Genomic DNA, 24026 nt, shown 5'->3' on the forward strand with positions numbered 1-24026 from the left:
CACAATATTTTACAACACTAAATTGTTTTCAGCAGAACCAGAACTTCCCCTTTCAGCTCAAGCTTCATCAGAAGTGACAGCTCCATCCCCTGCTTCCACTTTAGCCCGATACACAGAAATACCTAATCTAATTCTGGCTGCAGCTAAAAGGCTATTAGACGTTCAGCCATCCTTTTTCAAAGCTGTTTCTAACCAGGACTTTTCCCTAAGGCTACTAGACCTCACTGGTAGAAGGTTCCTGAGTCTGAAACCACAGATAAAAGGAAGGAAGATGTGTATGTCTAGGTCTATGTGTACTACTCACTTGTGGCTACTTGCAAGGGTGGACTGTGTTGGTGAGTGCCGTGAGGGAAGGATGTCATACTCATCGCTGACTTGCACACTATTACAGAAGGGCTGCAAACACAAAAGAAGGGAGAGAATTATAAAAAACACAAAGGAGCAACTGAAAAGGTTAATGTCAACTGCATTTGATGAACTCAAATAAACTTAAATACAGTATATTATGCTTCAGATATCTTGTGTTCCTCTTTGATTCTGATGTTCTGATGATCTGTTATTATCTGTTAAATACGCTATAGTATATATACTAGTAATGCTAATGTTGCACACAAAAAGAATGAAAAAAGTAAGGGTTGGGAGAGATTCAGGCAGGTTGTCCTGTCAGATGGCACCATTAAAGACTATGTTATCTGCTTGAGTTGTGAGGCATTATACACATATATTGGCCATAAGACAGGTATATTCTAACTTTAAAATGCTCAGTCCTGAAGATTGTGCTACTACATAAGTTGCATGCATACAGTTGGCAGTTTGTGGTCAGGTTTGGGTGGTTGATTAAGACATATTTTTGTGGGTTGGGTGGTCCGTATTGGCTTGCACAACAGGTTGGGTGGGTGCAGGTATTAAAAAAACCCTGACCCGCCAGTCATAAATATATATTATGTCACGTAAAAGCTAAATAGACATGATAGACATATTCTGTGACTAAGGTTAGTATTAATCCCATGCCAAAAATAATCTCCATTCACAGGGATGGCATGAGCTATGAATCTTAACCTGCCTGATTAGCCACCAGGTAGTAAAGTGAGGTTACAGCCAGACCAAACACCACCGAAAGCGATGTGACCGCCCCAGGAACAGAGGGAAGAGAGCTATTGCACTTGTGTTAGGGCCGTTACAGAGTCAACGCATCGGTACGCATACGCGTCCGCAAGGCTACGCATCGCTACGCTTCGGCCGCCATTATGCGTCGATGCGTAGCCAAATGTGTCGTCCTAGTTTTTGATACTGACGCGCGCCGGGTGTGCGACAATACTATGCGTTGTCGGTGGGGGCGACACTGCATGTATTGTAGTAGTGCCCTATATTTAAATATAGGATATTATATTGTACATTATCCAAAAATATTGAATCAACTTAGCTGAGCAAATTCATCAAACATAGGACTACTGAGTCACATTTTTCGTATGTATCAACGCGTGTGTGTGTGTGTGTGTGTGTGTTGTGTCTATGCTGTGTGCCCTCCTCGCAAGAGGCTGAAATAGCGTACAGCAGGAGAGAGAGAGAGACCCAAATGTATTTATATATTTTTAAAACCTGCTAAACCATGTTTACGCGACCTTTTATTCATGTATTGGTCAGTGCTACCCAATCGTAGCACACAGTACTGGTGGGGAAACACGCCAGCATCTGATAAACAGAAGTCAGCCAGCCAGCTGCTCCCTGACGAGAGCCACTCTCCGGGAGGGTCTGGCTCTGCCGACCGAACACCGTGGAGCACTCTGCTACCCCCTGTTGCGTGGGCGGTGTATTGCATTTCACGCATCGTCCGTGACGCTTGCGTCTATTTGCGTCCGCTGTTTAAGGCCTGCGTCGACTCCACGCAGAGCTCTCGCCGTAGCCTTAAAAAGTGGCCTGATGTTTATACTTGTGCGCTGGTGTGTGCGTCGAGCTGCGTGTGTGTGTGTGGGGAGTGTGTTAGTAGAGAAGTGAGAGAGTGCCGGGCGATACCTTCGAGCTCGGAGCGAGTAGCGACTCTAGAGTCCTAGTGAGAGAAACAAAGTGTCTCCTCTGTGCTTTCTGACCACAGTGGGAAATATGTAGCAGGAGAAGTTAACCCTCTCCTTGATTTCATGTTGTTTATGGAGAAGGAGAACCAGGAAATGAGTCGGGAGAAATGCAACGCTACCAAGCCACGGCCGAGCTACGTGCGTCGCCGCGACGGGTTAGTTACATTTTTCGAGAGGTGCGCGTCAGGCTACGGCGTAGGGTCCGGCGTAGACGCAGAGGGTCTGCGTCTACGCCGGACCCTGCGCCGTCGATTCGACGCACAACTATAAAAAGGCCTTTAGACTATGAAAGGGAGCGCGTCGCTGTGTGTTCCTGTCTGTGTGTTGTGGGCGTGGCGCTCCTCTGCTCTCTACTGGCTCCTGATTGCTGTTGATGATCCACACCTGCTTTCCATCAAGTTCGCCAGATCGTTCAGCTACCGTGGTAGTTACCCTTCAGGCCCTTCCTTGTTCCTAGTCTTTTTCTTAAGTGTGTTTGTGCCTCATCTAACCCAGAGGCGGGTCTGATTGCAGCCGCAGTGGGGCGTTCCTGTCGCACATGTCAGGAATGCCCACGTAGGTCATTGGTGTATGTAGACAAGAAAGACATCCAAAAAACAAGTAAGCCCAGTAGTTTTGTTTCTGTTGTATTTTTGCACAGTGACTTTACTGATTGCTGTGCTGTCCTTGTTCTGTCAAATGAATGGCTATGCTTTTCGGTTGTAAGTACAATTTAACTTACTTTTTGTCAAATTCTTAAATCATTTTTCCGTTATTTGTGACTTTGAGGAAATGTGTGGCAAACTAACAATTGCTTAGTGTTACACTGACTTAAGTAATTTTTACTAATTCAAAACGTTTAGTGGAACTTTGAACTGTGCATAGATAGTTTATTGTCCACCGTCTGTACAAACTATACAACTTGGCAAAATAGGCAGCCATACCTGAGGTTTGTCTCCAGTATCCAAGGTTTTTCTGCTTCCTTTAAAATTGTGCTATCTAGCTAATTCACAGTTCTGCTCTGTACCAAATTTGGTGAAGATCGGCCGTTAGAGGACGCTATAATCAACGATTATGTGTTTTGGCCGATAACTCAATGCATGCAAATGGGACATTTGCGATTGCAATTTCTCAGCCGTAGTAATTGCTATCAACAAGAAACTTGCGATGCTCATTCGGCACGCCGCTCTGAGGCTCTGTACCAAATTTGGCGAAGATCGGCCATAACGGAGGTGCTATAGTCAACGTAGGCCCGTTTTGGCCCTTTTTCAATCAATATTTGCAATGGCAAAGTACCGCAGACATTAGGCCGGTTACACACTGGAAGCGTCGCGCGAGCGTGTCAGCTGCGTGGCGTGTCCGTTTATATTTCGGCTCCCATGTTAACAGGTTAGAGCTTACGGTACAGATCCATATGTCCGACACTACTGTCGGGTGGTGTCGCGACGTCATATAGCCATGGTTGATGCTCCACGCCCCTAACCAGCAGCTGATTGAACGAACGCGTGACGTGGGTGTGTCTACTCGAGAATTTCAACAGAGTGTCATGGCGGCTCGTTGAGAATACAATCTCGTATTTTACAAAAATAGTTCACCGAAATGTATTTCTGAAAACATTTTAAGTGAGAAATAGGCCGTGCAGTTGCTGAATATGTCTTCATTTCAGATCAACAAAGGTCAGTTTGAAAGATTTTCGTCTACTTCTACTGGATAGTTGCGTCGCGTTCAACGCGATTCATTTGCATAAAGATGGGCATCGGCCAGCTTCTTGACGCGCAGCATTTTTTCAAATGTAGCGCCGCCTTCCCGGGATGCTTTGCAGGAGCGTTGAAGTCGCTTGACGTCACCCATAGGTATAGAGCGGGGCGCGCCGCGACAGAAGCGTCGCACGGACAAGTGGATCTGCACCGTTATGGCTCACACCTCTCGATATTTCCTGACATTTGCCTCCCCACCGTTATGCTTTAGGTTCCGTTTTGGGTTCCGCTTTGGGTCTCGCTTTCGCACGCTCCCCGGGTCGTTGGGGGCGACTGGCGCCGAGAGGCTTGGACCCCGTCATAACTGCTTGCAGTTCTAGTTTCCTTTTGAAATTTCCGTTCCATGACGGAATTTCTTTTTGTGTTTTGGCCTGTATGTTGTTATCAACTGCAGTTTGTCAGCCAGGCCGGGTTGCCAGATATACCTGTAAAAACGTAAACTCAGCGCGCTACGTTACAGCTGTAATGTTAGTACAGCCATGAAAGCAGCAAACAATGAACAGGATCAACGGGTGTCAGTACCCGATCCATTCCACCTGCACAATCCGTTCTGCGCATGCGCAAGATGTTCACGCATGCGCTGTGGTACGAGCATTTACGACACTACCCAATCTGTTCCCACGCTAGCCTCCAGCTAACGTTAGTTTAGCTAACGGCTAATTCGGATAACCGCTAGCTTAGACAGCATGTAAACTTTAAAAGACCCTCAAAATAAAACTTGAAAATAAACGTTAACATATATACAGCTGTTACGTCAGTTCTACTGGTGCTCATTTAAAATACAATCACTCAATACTTGTCTTTATTGTTATTACTGTAAAGTCTTAATTTAGCTGTAGCCTGCTTTTCCCATTATGTTTGACTTAACGTTATTTTAGACTGAATCTAACTGTCGGTTCTGCCTGCACGATCCGTTCTGCGCATGCGTTATTTAGCTAGCGGTTAGCCAAATTAGCTGTTAGCTATCCCGGTGGAGGCTAGCGTGGAACAGATTGGGCAGGTCGTAAAACAGTATTATCATCTGCGCATACGTCATGGCATACGTGTCATCTTGCACATGCGCAGAACGGATCGTGCCGGTGGAACGGATCGGGTACTGACAACGGAGATAGATTCTACCTGACCTAAAAAAACACGGAATGTTTCTAACAGTTGCGTGACCAGAGACGTAACAAACCCCGGGTAAATATTGGAGATGTATTTTTTGAAAGATGGAGACAGCTTAGGGCCCAAAAGGATGCTGAGTTGGCTAATTTCCTCCTGAACAGTTAAGCATTAGCTTCAGGCTAATGTATCTACAAGGAACAGGCATTTTATGTAATTTCAACATTTGTGTACTCACATTAAATTATATAGCTAGAGTACCCGAGTTGGTTACTTGCAAAAACAAATTGAGACATACCCAGTAAAGTGATCCCGACTGGTCCAGGCTAACGCCACCATGCTAAGCCTGCTAACTGCTAATGTTACCAGAGGACCAGGCAAGCGGGCCACGGCTGTTTACTACGTAGCCTGTTCAGCGGCTGTAGCCGACAACGATGAGTTATTTTAAGACAAGAGAGGGGGGCTGTAAATCAGGAAGAGAGGACCGTGAGTTTGCAGTGTGTTTAGCGATTGTTGCCGTAATTCTAAGCCAATAAAGTGTGTTCAGTCGGGTGGAGAGGACGGCAAGGTAGTGGTATTTTTAGCGGTTCCTACTGTAATTCTAAGATTAGGAAGAGTGCCTGTAAGTTGGGTACAGAGCTCCGTGTGAGCACAGGCTTTGATGACTGTCAACATAGCCAGCATCTAACGTCCCTGTGTGGCAGAGTTACTCTTCAGATCTGGAAAGACACATTTGTACAGGAGGGGGTGTGTGTGTGTGTGTGTGTTAGAGGATGGATACCCAAACCGAGCCTGGCGGTACCCAACAGATATTTTGAAATGATGTTCGGGTCGGGCTCGGTCACATCAGGCATTGAACATTTTAAATTAAACACCTTATTAACATGCGCTTGTTGCCCTGTGTGCAGTGATGCGCTCATCTGTTGACATTTCCAAATGGCTTCCTACAGTTGCTTAACAAAAGCAGGCTTTCCACACAAACAAACATACATGGGTCATTAGTATGAGAAAAAAATGAGATTATAACTGTGTCGGGCACGTTTTCTTAAAAAATGCAATGGAATATGCGGGATATTTATGCAATTTTATGCGATGAAATTGCAAAAGGTTTTTTTTAAACTTAATTTCCAAAAATAGTTTACAGATATTCAGTCATTGCAATAAGTAAACAAATAAGATGCAAAAATATATACAAATTATATAATATTAAAGTAAAAATAAAAGTAATAGTCTAAACAGAGGGAAATAAAAGATACAAAAGAGACAGACTTTCAAAAATCGTTAATATAGACTGCAGGAGCACTTAAACAAAGAAATTTGAGATCAGATATTAAGATAGGTTTCTTAATGGATACCAACTTAAGAGACTCAAAGTACATGTCAAATTCAACCTCCAACACCTGCTTTTCGATGATGTTCACGTCGCGTAATTACATCACTTCATAACGTTCCCATGGCAACAGGGGAAAATGGCTGCTCTTATGTGAAGTAAACGCAACATTTTTTTCAACTTTCTGCTAAGATATATGTGACTTTTTTGCAACGAAAATGCGGGGATTATGAAATCATGCAAGCACCGCATATTTTGCGCGGAAATTGACAATTTATGCGGCGAAAGTGCGGCATATTTGAAAAAATGCGGCCCCCGCATGAATATGCGGACATTGGCTGATTATGCATTGAATTATGCGATTGCATAATCACGTTTTTCTGGAGGGACTGATATTGGCTGTTTAACAATTTATTCATTTCACAAACAGGAGCCTCAGTAGTGTGTTGAAGAACCATACACAGCCACCACAGCCTGGCACCTCCTCCTCATGCTGGTCACCAGCCTGGTCACACACTGCTGTGGGATGGCATCCCATTCTTCAACCAGCATTTGTCGCAAGTCAGCCAATGTGGTTGTGTTGGTCACTCTGGCACGAACGGCAGGCCCAATCTGATCCTACAAGTGTTCAATGGGGTTGAGGTCAGGACTGCTGGCAGGCCATTCCATTAGGGCTGAACGATTTTTGAAAATAATCTAATTGCGATTTATTTAAAAAATATTGCGATTGCGATTCGATGCGATTATTTTTTAAGCTCTTTGTCTTCTGTATTAGTCAACAAAAACTAGCAATAAATCATTGTATAGTATGAACTTCACAAGATTAGATAGATTAAACAAGCTGTTCTTTCCTGGAGGCCAGGCCTGTATGTGATGGTGAAATCAGGTGATGCGTGAATTTATATGAATGACCTCTTTTATTTAACTACTTCAATCCCAGTAGTATATTGAGCACTGACCAAGCCTGGTGGAAACATTCATATGAAAGTCAGAAATAAATCACACTAAAGTGCAGATTGCAGAAATATAAAAACAAATGTGGCTTTACAACACTTAGTAGTATTTAGATTATTTAATTATTATTTACATAGACATATGTAAACATGTGGATTGCATTTTTTAAACACTGTCTTTGAACTTTACTAGACAGTTAAATAAGTAAAATATATACATCGGTGTATTTTCTTTAACAGCGCACAGAGAGGAGCTGCCTCCAGCCCCTCCCTCCCTCATGAAGTTTGCGTCGTGTACATGACAGCGGCCAACGACGCTGCACTAGCTCAGAGAGGCTATCGTTACGTTAGTAGTAGCATGCTGGTGTTGCCGTGGGATTAGCTAACTGTACTAATAAAACCGTTGAAACACCGTGGCCACGCTGCTGTGACAGCTCCCCGAACGTCTGGTTGTTACCCCTCTCCGCGGCAGTCTCCTCCGCTCCATATCTTTATAATGGAGCTAACCGGAGCTAACCGCTAATCAGAGCTAATCGTTGCTAACCAAGCCTTCAGTTCTGCGTGCCTGTATTCATTAACTGCATGTGTGGACTGGAGCCCGAATAAAACCCTTACAAGTTTTAAACTACAACTCAGAGTTGTTTGAATGACAGAAATCTGCTCAAGGTACGGCGTACCGTTAGCGTGCTAAGTTGATGCTTTCTCTGCGGACTACGGAGTGCGGACTGATTTGCTCTCGTGAGTCACGTGACCAAATCGCAGCCTTTGCGATTAGGAAATCGCGTTTTAACATATCGCGATATTATCGCAAATGCAATTAATCGTTCAGCCCTACATTCCATCATCTCCACTCCCACATTCTGGAGGTAGTCTCTGATAAACCCCGCCCTGCGGGGGCGAGCGTTGGAGGAGAGAGTTCGGTCCCAGACTGTGGAGATATGGGATTGCCACTGGTTGGAGAATCTCATCTCTATATCTCGCTGCATTGAGATTGTCTCCAATGATGACAAGCCTTGTTTTCCAGTGAGGGAGCCCCACACCATCACACTGCCTCCACCAAAAGGTGTTACTCTATCGGTGCAGCAATCAGCATAGCGTTCTCTGCGTCTTCTCCACACTTTGTCCCTACGATCCAACTGCCGTAGGCAGAATCATCCAATCCACCAAACGAGTCAATGGCAGAATAAGCTGTTTGGCATTGGCAGAGAAGAACACCTTTGGGGAGACCCCGTTTGAAGGTGATGTTCTTGATTTTGACTGAACATCCCAATTTGAGTAACCTCTGGATGGGTCAGTCAGTCCATCTCGGGACCAGGCCGGCCGTTGCCGACTGGCCCAAATGTTTAAAATGTATTATTATTATAACCATAGTGAAATTGTGCTGCAAGCGATAAAAATCTGTCCTATGCGCTGTCGCATGTAAAGACAATTTATTTTTATATTTAAAACAAAAGTCTGATCGGCCCACATTTAAAAAAAATGGTCCGGCCCCTCTGGCCTTTGCCAGAATTGCCAGATGGCCAATCCGCCCCTGGCTGTAGGTAGGATTGCGAAGATCCAGGACTTAGCCAAAAAATTTGAACATCGACAACTTCTCCCTCCACCCTTCCTGCTAAAGCCCAAAATGGTCTCCTAAGCCACTCCCCCCACAAGGGAGAATGAATGCGTGTGCATGAGCAGTGATTGACATGCAGTTAGTAGGTAGTATATATTATGGTACACATACTACGTTTGTACAGCTACTCTAGCAGCTCTTTAGGCTGTAATTCTCATTGGTAGAGTAAATAATAAATGAATCTGTTTTGCAGTTCCATATACATTTTCAGTGAAGTTTGCTGGAAGTGATGTAGCATTTTATGTGGATCAAGCACTGCATGGGACTCTGTTTAAAAAGAATAGCCTTTTAAATGCTACATTGTTTGTCAGTATTGCAACATTGTATTAGGAGGAAATTTGGCCTTTGGCCCTCCTGGCATGCAGTTAACATAGTAAAAGTTTTGTTTTACTGTAAAATCAACTCCTGGCATTTCACTTTGCATTTTTCACCACTTATAACGAGAGAAAAAGACAAACCAGCTTCCCTGAATTAAGGGTTCCTCCACATGCCGCAAATCCCACCTTAACCCCAGGTTAGGTCAACTAAACGATAAAATGGATAAAACAAGGTATTGGACGAATATAAATTTTGACCTGCTGGTGGGGCAAGATGAAAAGCCAACAATTCACAAAAACCATGAATGTCTGCACCAAATTGCATGGTAATCCATCCAATAGCTGGTGTAATGTTATAATGTATACTTTTTTTTTTTTTCTTACTGTCCTTTCTGTTTTTATTCTTTATATGTTAAGTGAGTGTTGTACTTTGAGAGGAAAGATTAACCAGAGTCATATTCCTTGTTTGTTTTACGCAAAGCTGGCCAATAAAGCTGATTGTGATGATTACCATGTTCAATATATGAAGCATAGTGTAAGTTCTGGCAGGTCACGCAGTCAAGCTTGGCTATTATCTCAGCTCATAGCTGACATTTCCTAAGCCAGCACACTAGCTGATGAATCAGGCGATTCCTTCCTGAGCATATGATTGGGTTTCCAAATAGAGTGCTCCATTTAAACTGCTTTTCCCAGCCTAACTTGCTGCATCTCTGCTAGCGCTTGCAACCCACCTCCACCCCAGCTCCTCCTTTTAAATTTATATTTATGTTGTCTGACTTTATCAATGATCCTGCACTGCTGCTCTCCCCGCTTAAAGCTTTCCATGTATGCACATGGAAGGGCAGGAAGGTGTTCTCTCCCAGGGTGGTATACGCTCCCTGCCTCATGCTTTCCAGGTATGCACGTGGAAGTGTGGGCAGGCCACAGAACAGAGCCATACCGCCAAATAGAAATTGCAGATGAATGTATCTATTTATTGACAAAGTGGTCCTGGCTGAACTTAGTTTATTGTGTTTGCAGATAATACAGCTGGGGTGGGAATGGCATTAGTTTTGCAGGTATTTGAACAAAGTAATGGACAAATTAACATTTTGACCTGATGACGAAAAGTCAGAGCATCACCAAAGTGATTCCTATTTATCCTGAGGGGAACATGTACGTCATTACAATGACACAATTTCATAACAATCCATCCAACTGCTGTCGAGACATTTAATTTAAAACCACAAGTGGCATACTGTCATATCATTTGACAGTGGCAGAGGTTGAGAGAGAAATGTTGTGGGTTGGGACGGGGTGTGTTTAAATATGTATTTGCAATGAAATTTAAAAAACACAAGTGGCGCTAGAGGAAGAGGCAAAGGATGCCCCAAGTCAGGATTTTTAAGAACCATAAATGTCTTTACAAGATTTCATGGTAATATATTTCATTTTTTTATTGAGGAAACAAAAAACAAAGAAGTAGGGTTTTCCATATTTACTCTAAGTTATCAACCTACTTTTTTTGTGTGTGCTGCATTTTAGGCCTTTATTATGACAAAACAGTTTAGATATGAAAGGGGAAAGAGAAGGAAATGACATGCAGCAAGGGCCGCAGAACTGAGCCTCTGTATATGGGCGCGCACTCTACCAAGTGAGCTACCCAGACCAACCTACATTTTTAAACTGATATCTAAGCCCTACCTTGGAGCTCTCTGAGGTTCCTGCCCCCTCCATTCTGTGATGTGATCTCCCAAATCCAGCAGACGGAAAACTGAGTGGTCTTCCGTTCAGATGAGAGGGGCCAGTGGGTTCCAACTGGAGCGGGTGCTCAGATCCAGTCCTGTGGGCATCTGCAAAGTGGCTGTCTGTGGGACACCTTGTCTCAGGGGGCATCTGGGAGTCTGACAATGTGCCGGTAGAAGATAAGAGGGAAGATGACAAGGGAGAGGAACTGCTGAGCCAAGAGTGGCGCGACTCTGGAGGAATAGGAGGAGGACGCTCAGGGGGAGGCGGTGGAGGTGGGTCCCTCTGAGGAGGAGGTGGGGCTGGGAGAGGCTTGTCCTGCTTCCTGGACATACCTGGCGAAGACTAGAGAGGTAGAGAGATATGGTATGTTCACTGAAATTACAGAAGACTCAATCTAAATAATTCTAGACTAATTTCTAAATCAAACACTTTTTTATGTTTAATTGTTGTTTGTTGGAATTCAGGAAGAGTGACGAGCACTTTGGCCTTGAACCTGGTGTGAAAACATTTTTCAGCAACAATTTCAATCTCTACCAGCCAGTAAGAATAACTAAACAATTGTCAAATAACATGAGTTCTGGGTAATAAATGATTTCAGGCCAACATTTTTGATCAAAGGGATTTACAGTCAAACCTAGACTAACCTATACTTGTGCTGTAAAGCACTTTCTAAACATTGCTTTTATATAAAAAAAAAAAAATTTTAAATCTGGGGAATGTTGTGACTGACCTTCGGGGAGCCGGTGGGACTGGCAGATGGGGAGCGAATGGCGCCTTTCTGGATGAGGTCGAGTCGTGGTGGGACGGGGGGAAGGCCGAGGTGCTGGACGCAGTGGCTGGGGTCTCCTCCGTGGACCTTTCTGTGTTGGCTGACCGGTGAAGAGCTGGGAGACACCATGGGTGAGTTCTGACGCTCTGCACAGTGCTGAGATGAAAGTAAATAATATAAGGGGTGTTTAGTCATTTATGACCAGCTGTTGTGCTGTTTAGGCATTTTGAGAGAGTAAATAATGTTTTTATTTATCAAATTGCTGAAAGTAAAATTCTGGACCTAAGTAAAGATAAAAGTAAAAATCCTACACTTTTACTTCTACAATTAAAATTTGTATTTATTAAATTTCTAACAACTTTAAAATGCTCTTAAATTTAAAGCAACATTATGCAACTATTTTACCTTTAAATAACACCTTAAAATAATTTTGATGCTATGGCACTACTACTTGTTGGGAGAATGGTGTGTCTGTCATTCCCACTCTGCGCCCCGATCTCCTGTTCTCACCATAGACTGTATAATATTAATGGACAACGCATCCGGTTCGGCGAAGTGCTGCAAATGCAGAGTGCCTTAAAACTGAATTCTATCTGAATTCCAGCAGGGGGCGACACGTGCGGCTGCAAAAGGAGGTCGGTTTCTGTAGAAGTCTATGAGAAAGTGACCCACTTCTCACTTGATTTATTACCTCAGTAAACATTTTCATAATGAAAATCGCTAGTTTTAAGTCTTCTGCAACACAGAATGATGTTCATTTTTTGAATTATGGTCTCGTTGATTTTAAAATCGGCGATAAAGCAGGGGGTGTTTTAGGGCGTGGCTATGATGTGGTTGCCAGTGAAAGTGTGTAACGTGGCTCCTCCCTCACTCCTCCCTCTCATCTAAAATCGTCACATCCGCAACCAGGACGGCAAACTCGACGACTCATAGCAGATCTCCACAAACCAATGGGTGACGTCACACGTGCTCTGTCCATTAATATTATACAGTCTATGGTTCTCACTAAATCTGGCAAGCGGCTACAATTTGAGATGCTCTACAGCACTATCAGTGCTATTGCTGGGTTGCCCTCTGCTGTTGCTGTCCTCCCTGGTAAGAGGGGGCGGTATACAGTTGTCCATATTTACGACAGTGATAGTGAAGAGCACTCTGAAACTGTAGGGGCGCCAAATTGTAAAAAATACCAATTCTACACAATGTACATAATGTTTAACAGAGCTTCTAGACTGTTTTGTAAGCTGGGTCTACAGTGGCCTATGTGCATGGGTCTTGGACTTCCTCACAGGCAGATCCCAGGCTGTGAGAATTGGTAAACACATGTCCAGCTCCATCTCCATCAAGGCATCAATGCACAAGGGTGTGTGCTTAGCACACAGCTGTACACGTATGACTGTGCAGCTGCAGAGAAAGGACTCTGCGGTGAACAGCTCCAATTCCATCATAACATTTGCGGATGATACAGTTGTGTTAGGGTCTACCTCCAATAATAATGAGATGGCCTACAGGGAGGAGGTAGAGAGTCTGGCATTATGGTGCCAGACTAACTGCCTCCACCTTAACACAGCTTGTAGTGGATTTCAGGAGGGGTCAGCACTCCTATGCACCCCTCAACATCAACGGGGTTCCATCTATGGATGAACTCTATCAGAAGAGATGTTGGAGTAGGGCTGTCAAGATTTTAAAAGACACCTCCCACCCTGGCAGCTGCCTATTTCAGTTGCTGAAATCAGGCAAGCGATTCAGGAGCATCATGGCAAATATGGAAAGACTCAGGAGGAGTTTTCATCCACAAGCCGTTAGGCTCCTGAATCAAAATATGACAAACTGCTCAATGCACCTCGCACTTTAAGCCCTTCATCTGCTTTAGTGAGTACTTTAGTAGTATAAGGTTTTATTATATTTATGAGTAGGGGTATATGGGTGGTATATTTTTATTTGTAGTTTATTATTATTAATTTATGTTTTAACTTGACTTTATTCTATCTTTAAGTATGTCATTAGCTATGAGATAGCACAGTGGAGTGGCGTCAGGAATGCATTTCACTGCTATAATTGTATGGCTATGCATGTGACAAATAAACTTGAAACTTGAAAACTTCAGATGTGTCCCAAAGGTTCTATATATGAGATTTTGAACATTAATATATTAGCAATCAACTATTTGCTATGTAAAGATATATTGGAGTAATGGCGTCCTGAGCAAGAAAAGAAGTCACACTCCCGCTTTGTGTGTTCTAATCCAAGCTTCTCTGTTCTTTTTTTTGGTAGCCGGGCCGTGTTTCCACAGCATGCTACAGCTCTGCTCTTCCAACTCGACTTTTGGGGTTTTTACATCAGCAAAAGTTGTGGATAGTACCTGATTAACTTTTTGTTAAAGACTAAAATCTTTTATGTTTAACATTAAACAGCCCCGAAATCACCATCCCCAAACCCACCAGACTCCATTTAAATAAACAGTAATTGTGTCATCGTAAAACACACTTTATTCAAGTCAACAGAAACAAAATAAAACAATCAAAAGCCATCTTGGTTTGTCTTTCCACTGTCCAACAATCACCACTCTGGTTTAGTTGAAATAAACTCTTAATCTTGTCAGTTTGGCAATATTGATTTCAGGGCTGTTTTATGTTCAACTAAAAGGATCTTTAACTCTTTAACAAAAAGGTCTATCTCTTAGGGATCCTTTCCATAATGTTGTCAGACACGTAGAATATAAATCTGAGCCTGTCAGCGGCAAAACCAGAACTTTTAGTGGATGCTAACTGAAGCTGAACATTTGTCCTGTAGGGTTACATTGCTGCCCAGTTCGCGCTGCCCAGTTACAGCATTCTTTCCCCTGTATTACAAACAACTTAAAGAAAAGGCAAATCTAATTTCTTTAAGCCCTTTCACTTACGTATCAATAGATCAACTATCAGCTAATACGAAAAGTCTTCACCTTCCTGATGTTGGCCAGTCCATTCATGGCCAGGCAGTCCTCTCGGTCTTCCTCATCATCCAGCTCCAGCATGGGGCAGCTGTGCTGGTCCAGGAAGAAGCACTTGGTGCCCTCATTTCGTGGGTCAAAGGGATCGACAATTATGGGCTCTGTGCCTTTGATCTCACAACGACAGAACGGACAACCCTGACCATCTGATTCCTGGAACAGATAAGGGAAAGAGTTTTGCACAAAACAGGATATTTCTTGCAAAACACACAGATATACACAGACACAGGTGCGACGGTTGCATGTGTAACCCCATAGACGCTTTTAAATCTAATGATCGGATGAGCATGGCTTTGTTGCGGTTGTATTTTGGGAACATGAGGAATCACTTGGGCCGTCAAGCAGGAAAACTGTTCCTGTACACAGCTGGGACACACATGGTTAAGTTTATGCTCTTCACTCCTGCCCTATATTTTACTCTCATTTCCCTGATTCATGAAAGGACTCTGGCAAAGTTGACTGGACATGTTTGTGTAGATCCTCTCGAGGGAAAACTGTTTTGAAACTTTACAACATTATTTGGCCATATTCCACATGGCTGCCCCTGTCAAACAGGGGTCATAAATAAGAGGATAAAAGAGGTTTTGGTTTTCAGTGCATCTGTCTCCATTGACAGTCAGGGGCTACAATCAAAGGCAGGCAATATTTACTGAGAACAAAGCTGCATTTGTGGTGGCCATATGGTTAGCGACTTGGTGGGAGACACACCAAAGGCATGTTTGAAATGTAATCCTAATCAGAGTGGGAGGAGAAGGGAAGGAGTGGGAGGTTAAAAGGAAGGGAATTTAGACGGGGGAGAAGATGGTGTGATGGTCATAGACATTGAAGAAACCATACTGCAACAGACACAGCTGAAGTGACAAATTAAAACAAGCTGCTCCTGAACTTCTGTCATAGTGAAGGGGAAAATCCTCTTTAGCTTCACTTCTACTCTGAAATAGACAGAAAATGTCCCTTTTGTTCAAAAAACGGGTGTGAATATACTCACTCTTCCCACATTGATTTAGTGACTTTCACATGTCTAGACATCTAGGTTAAAACTGGGCAAAACTGGTTGAGGAGTGCAGATTTTTAGATTTAGATTTTTAACCGTTTAACAGCATTTAAATGGACTACACTTAAATGACTATGTGACAATTTAAAGCAGGCCATCATAACAAGTTAAACTACATTCAATTAAGTACTGTCATATGTAAGTTTGACATCTATCTCTAACACTTAAACCAGCATTAGCTGATTGTTGTTGGTCACTTGGAGCTGTAAACACAACAGACATATTACTTTATAAAGTGGATATTTTAAATGTGTTAGCTTCTTTTTTGTACATAGTCATTTTATCCATTTTTAAAATAAAGATACTGATTTGACAGCTTTCAACATCATCCAAATTATAGGACGGATTAAGCAGTTTTAGCCCATATAAGTCACCAAATAAAAAAATAATTAAGTTCAGAGTGAAACATACGGACTCTGTTTGCATCACTCTAGACAATGTTGACTTTACACTTTGTGAAAAGAACTAGTTACTACTTGCCAATGATCTTGATACAATCATTAGCTACACAAAGCTTATAATCATTTGAAACCTACAGTCTAGTAAATAGAAGACACAGAAAAGCCCCTGTAAATCACTCAGTGAGTTCTCGCTGCATTGATTTAGGATAAAAGTAATAGCTAGAACAAGGGAACCCTCTCATGTGGAGGATGTGGAATTTACATAGATCATCGGCCAGCAGTGAGTGAGGAGTGTATGTCTCATCCACCCCAGCTGACTAATATACAGAGTGAGAGGAAAGATGTAGGGAACCACCACTGAGTCAATGACCTGTGCTGGGTAGGAGGGTTCCCCCTCTCCCTGACTCACAATTTCATTAATGTGGAGGAAAATACTTCATAACTGAAGCACACACACACATATAAAAACACACACACACGCACGCACTTACATACGTCACTTAATCACTGACTGAGGTTGCGGAGGACGCAGGGTTACGTTGAGTTGTCATAACAGGAAGTATGACAAACAAACACTGGTAATGTGGGTGCTGCCAAGTCCCACGGTTAACAGAGCACAGGACTGAGCTCTGGAAAGACTGTGCTCATTTACTAAACCTACAGCTATGTTCAGAGTAAAAACACCCCAAAAAGCTTCCCAGCTTTGTAGGCATGACAATGAACCTCTTAAGAAGAGTAGCAAACCAAACACTCATGTGTGTGTGCTCCAAAAGCTGCTCAAACACTTAAGTCAGGCTTTTCAAAGACATTTCATGTCAAGGACCCTTAAACTTACATGTGGACTGTGGACCATAGATCCCCATTTAATAAACGCTTTGCAGCCCACGTAGGAATTTATTATTTCTTTGTTGAGATAATTATGAACAAAAACAATAATATATTACAACATAACAATAAATCTGGGGGAAGATATCTCCAAAATGTTTCGGCGTAATTTGAGTTTATGTTTGTTTGTTTTTTGGAAGATTGGCAAAAAGTCTTTAAATACCACTGAGGATGACTTCCTGCCTGTGTCAGTAAGCACAGACTGACTGCATTACCACAGAAGCTATTGAAGAGACTTTCAAAAGACACTTTCATCTTTAACATCACTTTGGTAAGCGTAAACATTAAAAGCAATGAATTTGAATATGTTTTATTGGTATAACATGTGTTTCATTGCTGAATTTAAAAATCAACTCCTCCGTCTAACACAATCCAAACCAAAGGCTCATGATAAATGGAAACTATTATAACGCTGACTGACTAAAAAACAAAGCACACTCAAATTCATGTGTAAAACCTTGACTCATTGTCCTCTGAAACATCTTCAATGTCCTCCCTCGCTGTCCTCCCTCGCTCCACTGCCAAACATTTAAAGTAGACGTTTGAAAAGCAGTGTTGAGATATGGTCTGCTTGTGTGGTCTGTTGTTCTCCTTTGGAAACTATTCCAAAACAGAATGACTCCAGCAATTTTACCTGCAGAAAATGTTACGATTCTATACATATTCAACACCAACAACAAGATTCAAAATTAGGCCTAATTCTGCTGTCCACGAGAATTAGAACAAATGTACTTTCAGCCATCTCAAAATAACCTTGATACAGAATTGTGATTGCAAGACAGATTTTTGGGCTTGTGTCCAGGACTGCAGAGAGAAGGTGTGTGTTTGTGTGTCCCTGCCAGAGATCAATAACATCAGAGTCAGTGCAGACACATGGAGAGCCATGGTCTGGAGAACCATCTCGGTGACTGTAACTTAGATGTACCACGCAAAGGAGAGAGAGATACACACATTAGAAAAAAAAGCACACAGCAGGAAGCAGAAAAACGCAGAAACACTGGAATATACTGTGTACACACGCGCTCAATTTTCACTTCCGCTACTGACTGATAAGTGGAAATTTGATTAGGACAGATGCAAGGACACCGCGAGGAAGTGAGGGACGGAGGGAGTTATTTTTTTCATATCTTAAGCTGCAGGCTGCTTCTATTATTCAGTAGTCTTTTCTCAACTGCAACTGCATATTTTCTGGATATTTCACTGCATATATATATATATATATGTATATATATATATATATATATATATATATATATATATATATATATATATATACATAAATATATATATATACATAAATATAAATCTTCAAATAAGATTAATTCCTACATGTAAATCTAAAAATTTGCAATGTTAATTTTAAATGTTCAGAACTCACATGTGACGTTTTAATGTTTTTCTGTAAAACTGAACAGTATATTGCACATAGATGCAATGCATCATCAGTGTTGGGGACCAAGAAGCTGGTTAAACAGTGATTTGGCTCAGACTGAGCTGACTGCAGAGACACAGGGAAGGCAAGACAAAGGATCTTGGCCTACATGTGAATCCCAAAGCCAGTTTCACCAAACTCCTACAGGCAGAGTCGCCAAGATGGAGATTCTACCTTCACCACATGCTAGGCAAGGCAGACTGGTGGTGAGACAAAGAACTGCTTCACACCTGTGATAAGGTTGCACTTTTCCCATTGGCTGTCGGGTCTTTGAATGCACCACCCCGCCACTAGGAGGCGGAGGAAGGATAAAAGCGGTCGGCTTTTGTGTTTCTTTGTCTTTCACGGTAACCCCCGGTTGCTAACAGGAAGCACTAGTCCGGACTAGCTAGCCAGCATCACCTCGCTGGTCGCGTTTGAGCTGGGACAATTTTATATCGGTCTGATATATAAAGGGGATCCGAGGAAATACTGGCCGAATATTCCCTCTATCTGCAGCGGGCTTAATCAGCCTGGATTCAAGAAAAGGACGGCGTTCTGTTTCTTGCTTGTCGACGTGGATCACGTATCGTCCCCTGCTCTGGGCGAAACGGATCGTTAACCTCTGGCGAGAGATTTAACTGACAAACAACGCACACCGTAAGGCTTTACACAGTTCTGGGCAGATGTTAGAACTAGTGCGTTTTGGTTTGTTATTAATGAGCAAAGGGTTCGCTACCGCTTGTTGCCATTAATATGATCTGATTGTAATCATGTATTGGCCATATCTGGTTATTAATCTGTTTCTGTGAATGTATAAATTGATCACTATACGGTTTGATTTTGTTGTGTTAAGTAGCTGGGTTAAAAACCGTAAGCGCTACCTGCTAAACCACTCCTTTGACGGAGTTTAGTTACTGTCTGCGAGACAATTCGGAAATCAGCTGTTAGCCACTGAGCTGGCCGTTATCGATAACTAAGATCAGAGTGTTTCTTTTCTTTTCCTCCTTTATTCTGTTCCTTTTACTAACCCACACACGGACATATAAGCTAGCCACGTAACTCCCGAGCTAACGCTGCTAGCTTAACCACGTGGGGTTTGTATAGAGCTAATAGGTGATTTAGCATATGGTTTTAACGCGCTTGCGCGCAGCAACCCCACCTCGGCTTCTTCAGCCCCCCTCCGTGCACCCAGCACCACTACCGCCCTCTTGAGGCTAAATAGTTATGTGCAGCTCACAGGAGTAGCCATTTTTTGAGTTGTTTTTGTATTAGAACTACATTTCGACACCGCCCCCTCCTCTTTCACTCACTCTCTCTCACACACACACACACACACGCACACACACACACACACACACACACACACACACACACACACACACAGACACAGACACAGACGTGTCCACAAGACATGCCGCTTTTGTTTTTGCTTTGTTTTGCTGTGATATTGTAAAATGTATATACGTTTTATTATTGAAGGATTATTGATAGGCTACTGATAATTGTGACGTTAATAAATTTGATTATACTTAATTAGCAGTTGCTGGTGATTATTTGTGTATTTGTTGTGATAACTGCTGGTCGAACGGGTCAGCGCTCGAAATCACCCCTTCCTTTAATTCCTTTTAAAGGATTTTTACAGAAATGAGACTGTTCCACAGTTTGATTATTGGTCCCTGACAAGCAGGGTGGTGCCCCGTTTTGATTGTTTGTCGATTTGATAAAGTTATTAATAACCATATTCATAACTTTATTAATATTGATAAAACATATTTGATAATTTGCCAATGATCAAATCTGTACCCTACGTGAATCCTACATCAGAGATGACGTGATGATGAAAACGTACCATTAACTGATTAATTGACAATGTCCCTTGTACATGTGTAATGGCAAAAACAATCAGCCAAAGCCACAGATGTACCCCTTTGCTTGAATGTATGCAGTATTGTTTATTACAATACCTGCCAGGCTGTAAGACAGGAAGTACACATAAGGTGACCGCAGGGTTCAATCTTGACATCTTTGTCGTTCTCGGCACAGATCTTACAAAGCTGGAAGGTGGAGCCCATTTCACAGTACAGCTCATACTGCTCCTGTTGAGGCAGAGCAAACTCCTGTTAGTCATCAAATTATGCATGTTGCAAACTATACAAGAGAACAGACAAAAATAGACAGACACACAAATACAGTATACATACAGTACAGGCTTCCCACCATTTTTTTTTTTAAGATAATTTTTTTGGGCTTTTCCGCCTTTAATCGATAGGACAGCTAGGTGAGAAAGGGGAGAGAGAGGGGGAAGACATGCAGGAAATCGTCACAGGTCGGACTCAAACGGACATAAGCCCTTCCGAAGTATATGTGCGCCTGCTCTACCCACTGAGCCAACCCGGCCACCCTAATGTTACATTTTAAGATGGTTTCCAGGACTTCCCATCATAAATGCAGAACCAAGGCCATAATCACATATTAAACATTGGGGAGAGAGGAGGGGATTCCCTCCAGGGACTTTGAGGAACGTATCAGCTAAACTGACCACGGAGCCCACTGTGTTGCACCTCCATGTTTCTACAGTAGTAGTTTTTTTGCGTTACTTGAAGGCCACCGTAGGTGCTACTACGAAGGGGGATGAGGTATTCAGCAACCTCACTGCTGCATGCCACTTAATCCTACGCACTGGTCCTGTAATGTTACTGTCACTGTTATGACCAAAGACTTTAAATTATAAATGTTTAATGTTCTTCTTTCAGCTGTTACCACAACAATGTATGGAGTTAACCTCCATACATCCTCTGCTATAAGAAACTTCCATAGAAATACAGCTAATAAACATATTTTTTAAGTTCACCCCCTTTTGTGGTTTTCCAAAGAAAAGCCTAATGTCACTGTTCCTCTTCATGGTTATTGTTATGACGTCAAACACAGGCGGGTCGTGGCTATACTGGATCATAGTTTTGTTGAGACTGTGAATTTCTGGTGATAGATTGAGTGACAGCTGGAAGCTCGCATCAGTTGTTTACTTTTATTAGTAACTTACCACTCACCCCAGCATCACCTCACTGTTCAGCTTTTAAATATTACAAAAACAAGGTCACAGATAATGTAACCTATACTTCGCAGTCTCAACAAAACTAGTATCTGGTCTAGCTGCGACCCAAACAAGCGGACATTTTCTCTCCTTTTAAACCAGATTTGGAACATCAGTGGCTTCTGTAAATATCTATGGTTCTCGTTGAATGCATTCAAGGTTCACAGTTGCGCTGGAAATTAATGTTGATTGGTGCCCAATTTTATGCACATTATAAGAGCATTAAAAAATCTATTCACATATTTGATGTTGTACCCCCCCAAAATGTATTGTGATTATGCCCCAGTGCGGACTATACCATGACCCTGAAGTTATCTTAATGTTACATGGCAATGTCAAATTTCTATTCTTAATATATCATTTTTATCAAGTTTTAGCCTCACAAAAATCTTTTTCTGAATACATCTGAGACAAAAAAAGTCATTAAGGTAGACGATTGCTTCATTTCAAAACAAATTTCATGTAAACACTCCTGCAGTTCACTGAGTGGACTGCATCATATTTGATGACACTTAAATGTCATAAGGAAGCCTGAGCTTAGTCTTAGTGGGAACCATGAACATTACTCTGCTTATCCAGATGAAACATGATTTCAGACACACACACAAACCCACTTGTGTCACTTTGATGTGATCTTGAGGCGTTGGCTCACATAAACCAGTGAGGTCAGGATTGTAGCTGCGACCATCAGGGAACAAGTAGCTGCAGATTAAATAACACACAAAAGTTACAAGATATGTAATCAAAATACTCTGATCAAAGTCATGTTTTGTTCGTCATGTTATCAAGTATGCATTTCACTAACTGCAGTAATAGGGTTTTGATTTTTACATATTATATCTATGGTATTAACCCATAACTATTCCATATGTATACACATAAACATGTTCCATATTTATGGGTGCACAAATAGATGAAACAAAATTACTTACAATGAGTAGTAGTAGAACCAAAAGCAGCAATAGGAGCACTTGTAGTAATAGTTTTACTAAGTGCTTTACAGAGACTTTAATTAATCCTGATTTCTTACTGACAAAAATATCAGTCATGAGCAGACGTTAAATTTAAAACATAAGAGTTAGTAATATCTCTCTCTGCATGGAATAAAAAAGTACAATAAAGTCATCAACTATTATTACTGAGAACTAAGCAGAAACTCTTTTCCAATTAAAGTCAATTTTGCAAATTGATTCAGCAAATACAAGCCTGGGCTTAACCATGATTGACTTTTGAAAGAGTGACTTATGGGAACTGATGGGTCTCCCTGCTTGATCAAAAATAGAGCACTTCAAACAAGATTCCCGCTCCTCCCCCCACTCTCCGGCTACAGTGGACTAAGAAGACACAGCACACCTTGGACAGCATCAGGCAGCTGCGATTGATGGCTGAGGGAAGTGAAATGCCACACACTTAATGGACGGAAGCATGTTTGATTTGTCTAGGGGCCTGTTAGATTATCAGGTACGATAGGAACAGATGGCTACACAGAAAGACTTGAGGCTCAAAGACATGCTCTTGTCCATCTGAGAAAGAAAAATATTAGGGCTGTCAAACGATACATTTTTTTTTTTATCGCGATTAATCGCTGAATTTCTATAGTTAAATGTTTTCTCACATGATTAAAATTCTATTATTTTGCATTTCAGAACTGTTTTTAAGTACATATTAACAATGGAAAGCAATTCTTACCAGTGTATCTTGATTGGGAATCAAATGAATGCAAAGAAAGTTACTTTATGAACTTGACTTTAAGATTTGTATTAGTTTATTATTTATTTACTGTAAACAAAAGAAGAAAAAAAAAGAAGGGTACTAAACAACAGTCAGGAACTTATTTATTGTTAAGGCCATGGTCAAAATTAAAGATTTAATAATAATGTGATAACTATAACAATAACTTATTTCACCAGTAAATTGCTATTGAAAGACAAAAACAACCACCAGATGGGAAAATGGTATTTTACAAATACTGTGAATGCACCACGAGGCTACCTGTTTTAAGTGAACGCACCGTCTGTGTTGTTTAATTCCGAAAAGGGCAGCTGCAAGTGAACGCACCATTTGTGTAGTTTAATTCCGACAACGTCAGCTGCTGCACTGCAGAGCAGACTGTTACATCCCGGTGTGTACGGTGAAATACACTTTACACTGTTTAACATTAGCTGTCAGCATTTTAACTGTGTTTAATCCAGCTGCTAGCTAAAGGTAGGCTAACATTACATGCTGTCAGGTGCCAGCCCCCAGGAAGAGCGCCGTGTCTATATGCCAACATGGGCTTAGCGGATAACGGTGGTACAGCACCCCATGGCCCAGAAAGACTTTTCACATAGACATTACATGGCGAAAGAAACGTCTATATTTCAGCGGATAATTAGTTTCCTGGGTATATCAACTTATCAGCTTGAACAATGAAAGGGTCCTTGTTTAAAATGTTACGTTTTTAACATTCAATAGAAGCAAATCCAGAATTATTAAATTTGAAATGATGAACGCGCATAATGGATGCGAGCAGACCCACGGGACTGCGCACGCCCGCTCACATGACTGTTCTCCCGAGCTCACATAGCT

General features: G+C 42.0%; 1 protein-coding gene across 1 annotated transcript in view; it reads right to left on the reverse strand.

Annotated features, from left to right (window-relative positions):
* Positions 1 to 24026, reverse strand: part of cblb (Cbl proto-oncogene B, E3 ubiquitin protein ligase) — a 92747-nt gene that overhangs the window by 6108 nt on the left and 62613 nt on the right. Inside the window, 6 exon segments of the mRNA XM_039776863.1 lie at positions 305 to 396; positions 10811 to 11197; positions 11586 to 11780; positions 14566 to 14766; positions 20332 to 20463; positions 22073 to 22160. Of these exon segments, the coding sequence (XP_039632797.1) occupies positions 305 to 396; positions 10811 to 11197; positions 11586 to 11780; positions 14566 to 14766; positions 20332 to 20463; positions 22073 to 22160 (1095 nt within the window).

The sequence above is a fragment of the Perca fluviatilis genome, chromosome 16 (genome assembly GCF_010015445.1).
Source record: "Perca fluviatilis chromosome 16, GENO_Pfluv_1.0, whole genome shotgun sequence".
NCBI classification, from domain to species: Eukaryota; Metazoa; Chordata; class Actinopteri; order Perciformes; family Percidae; genus Perca; species Perca fluviatilis.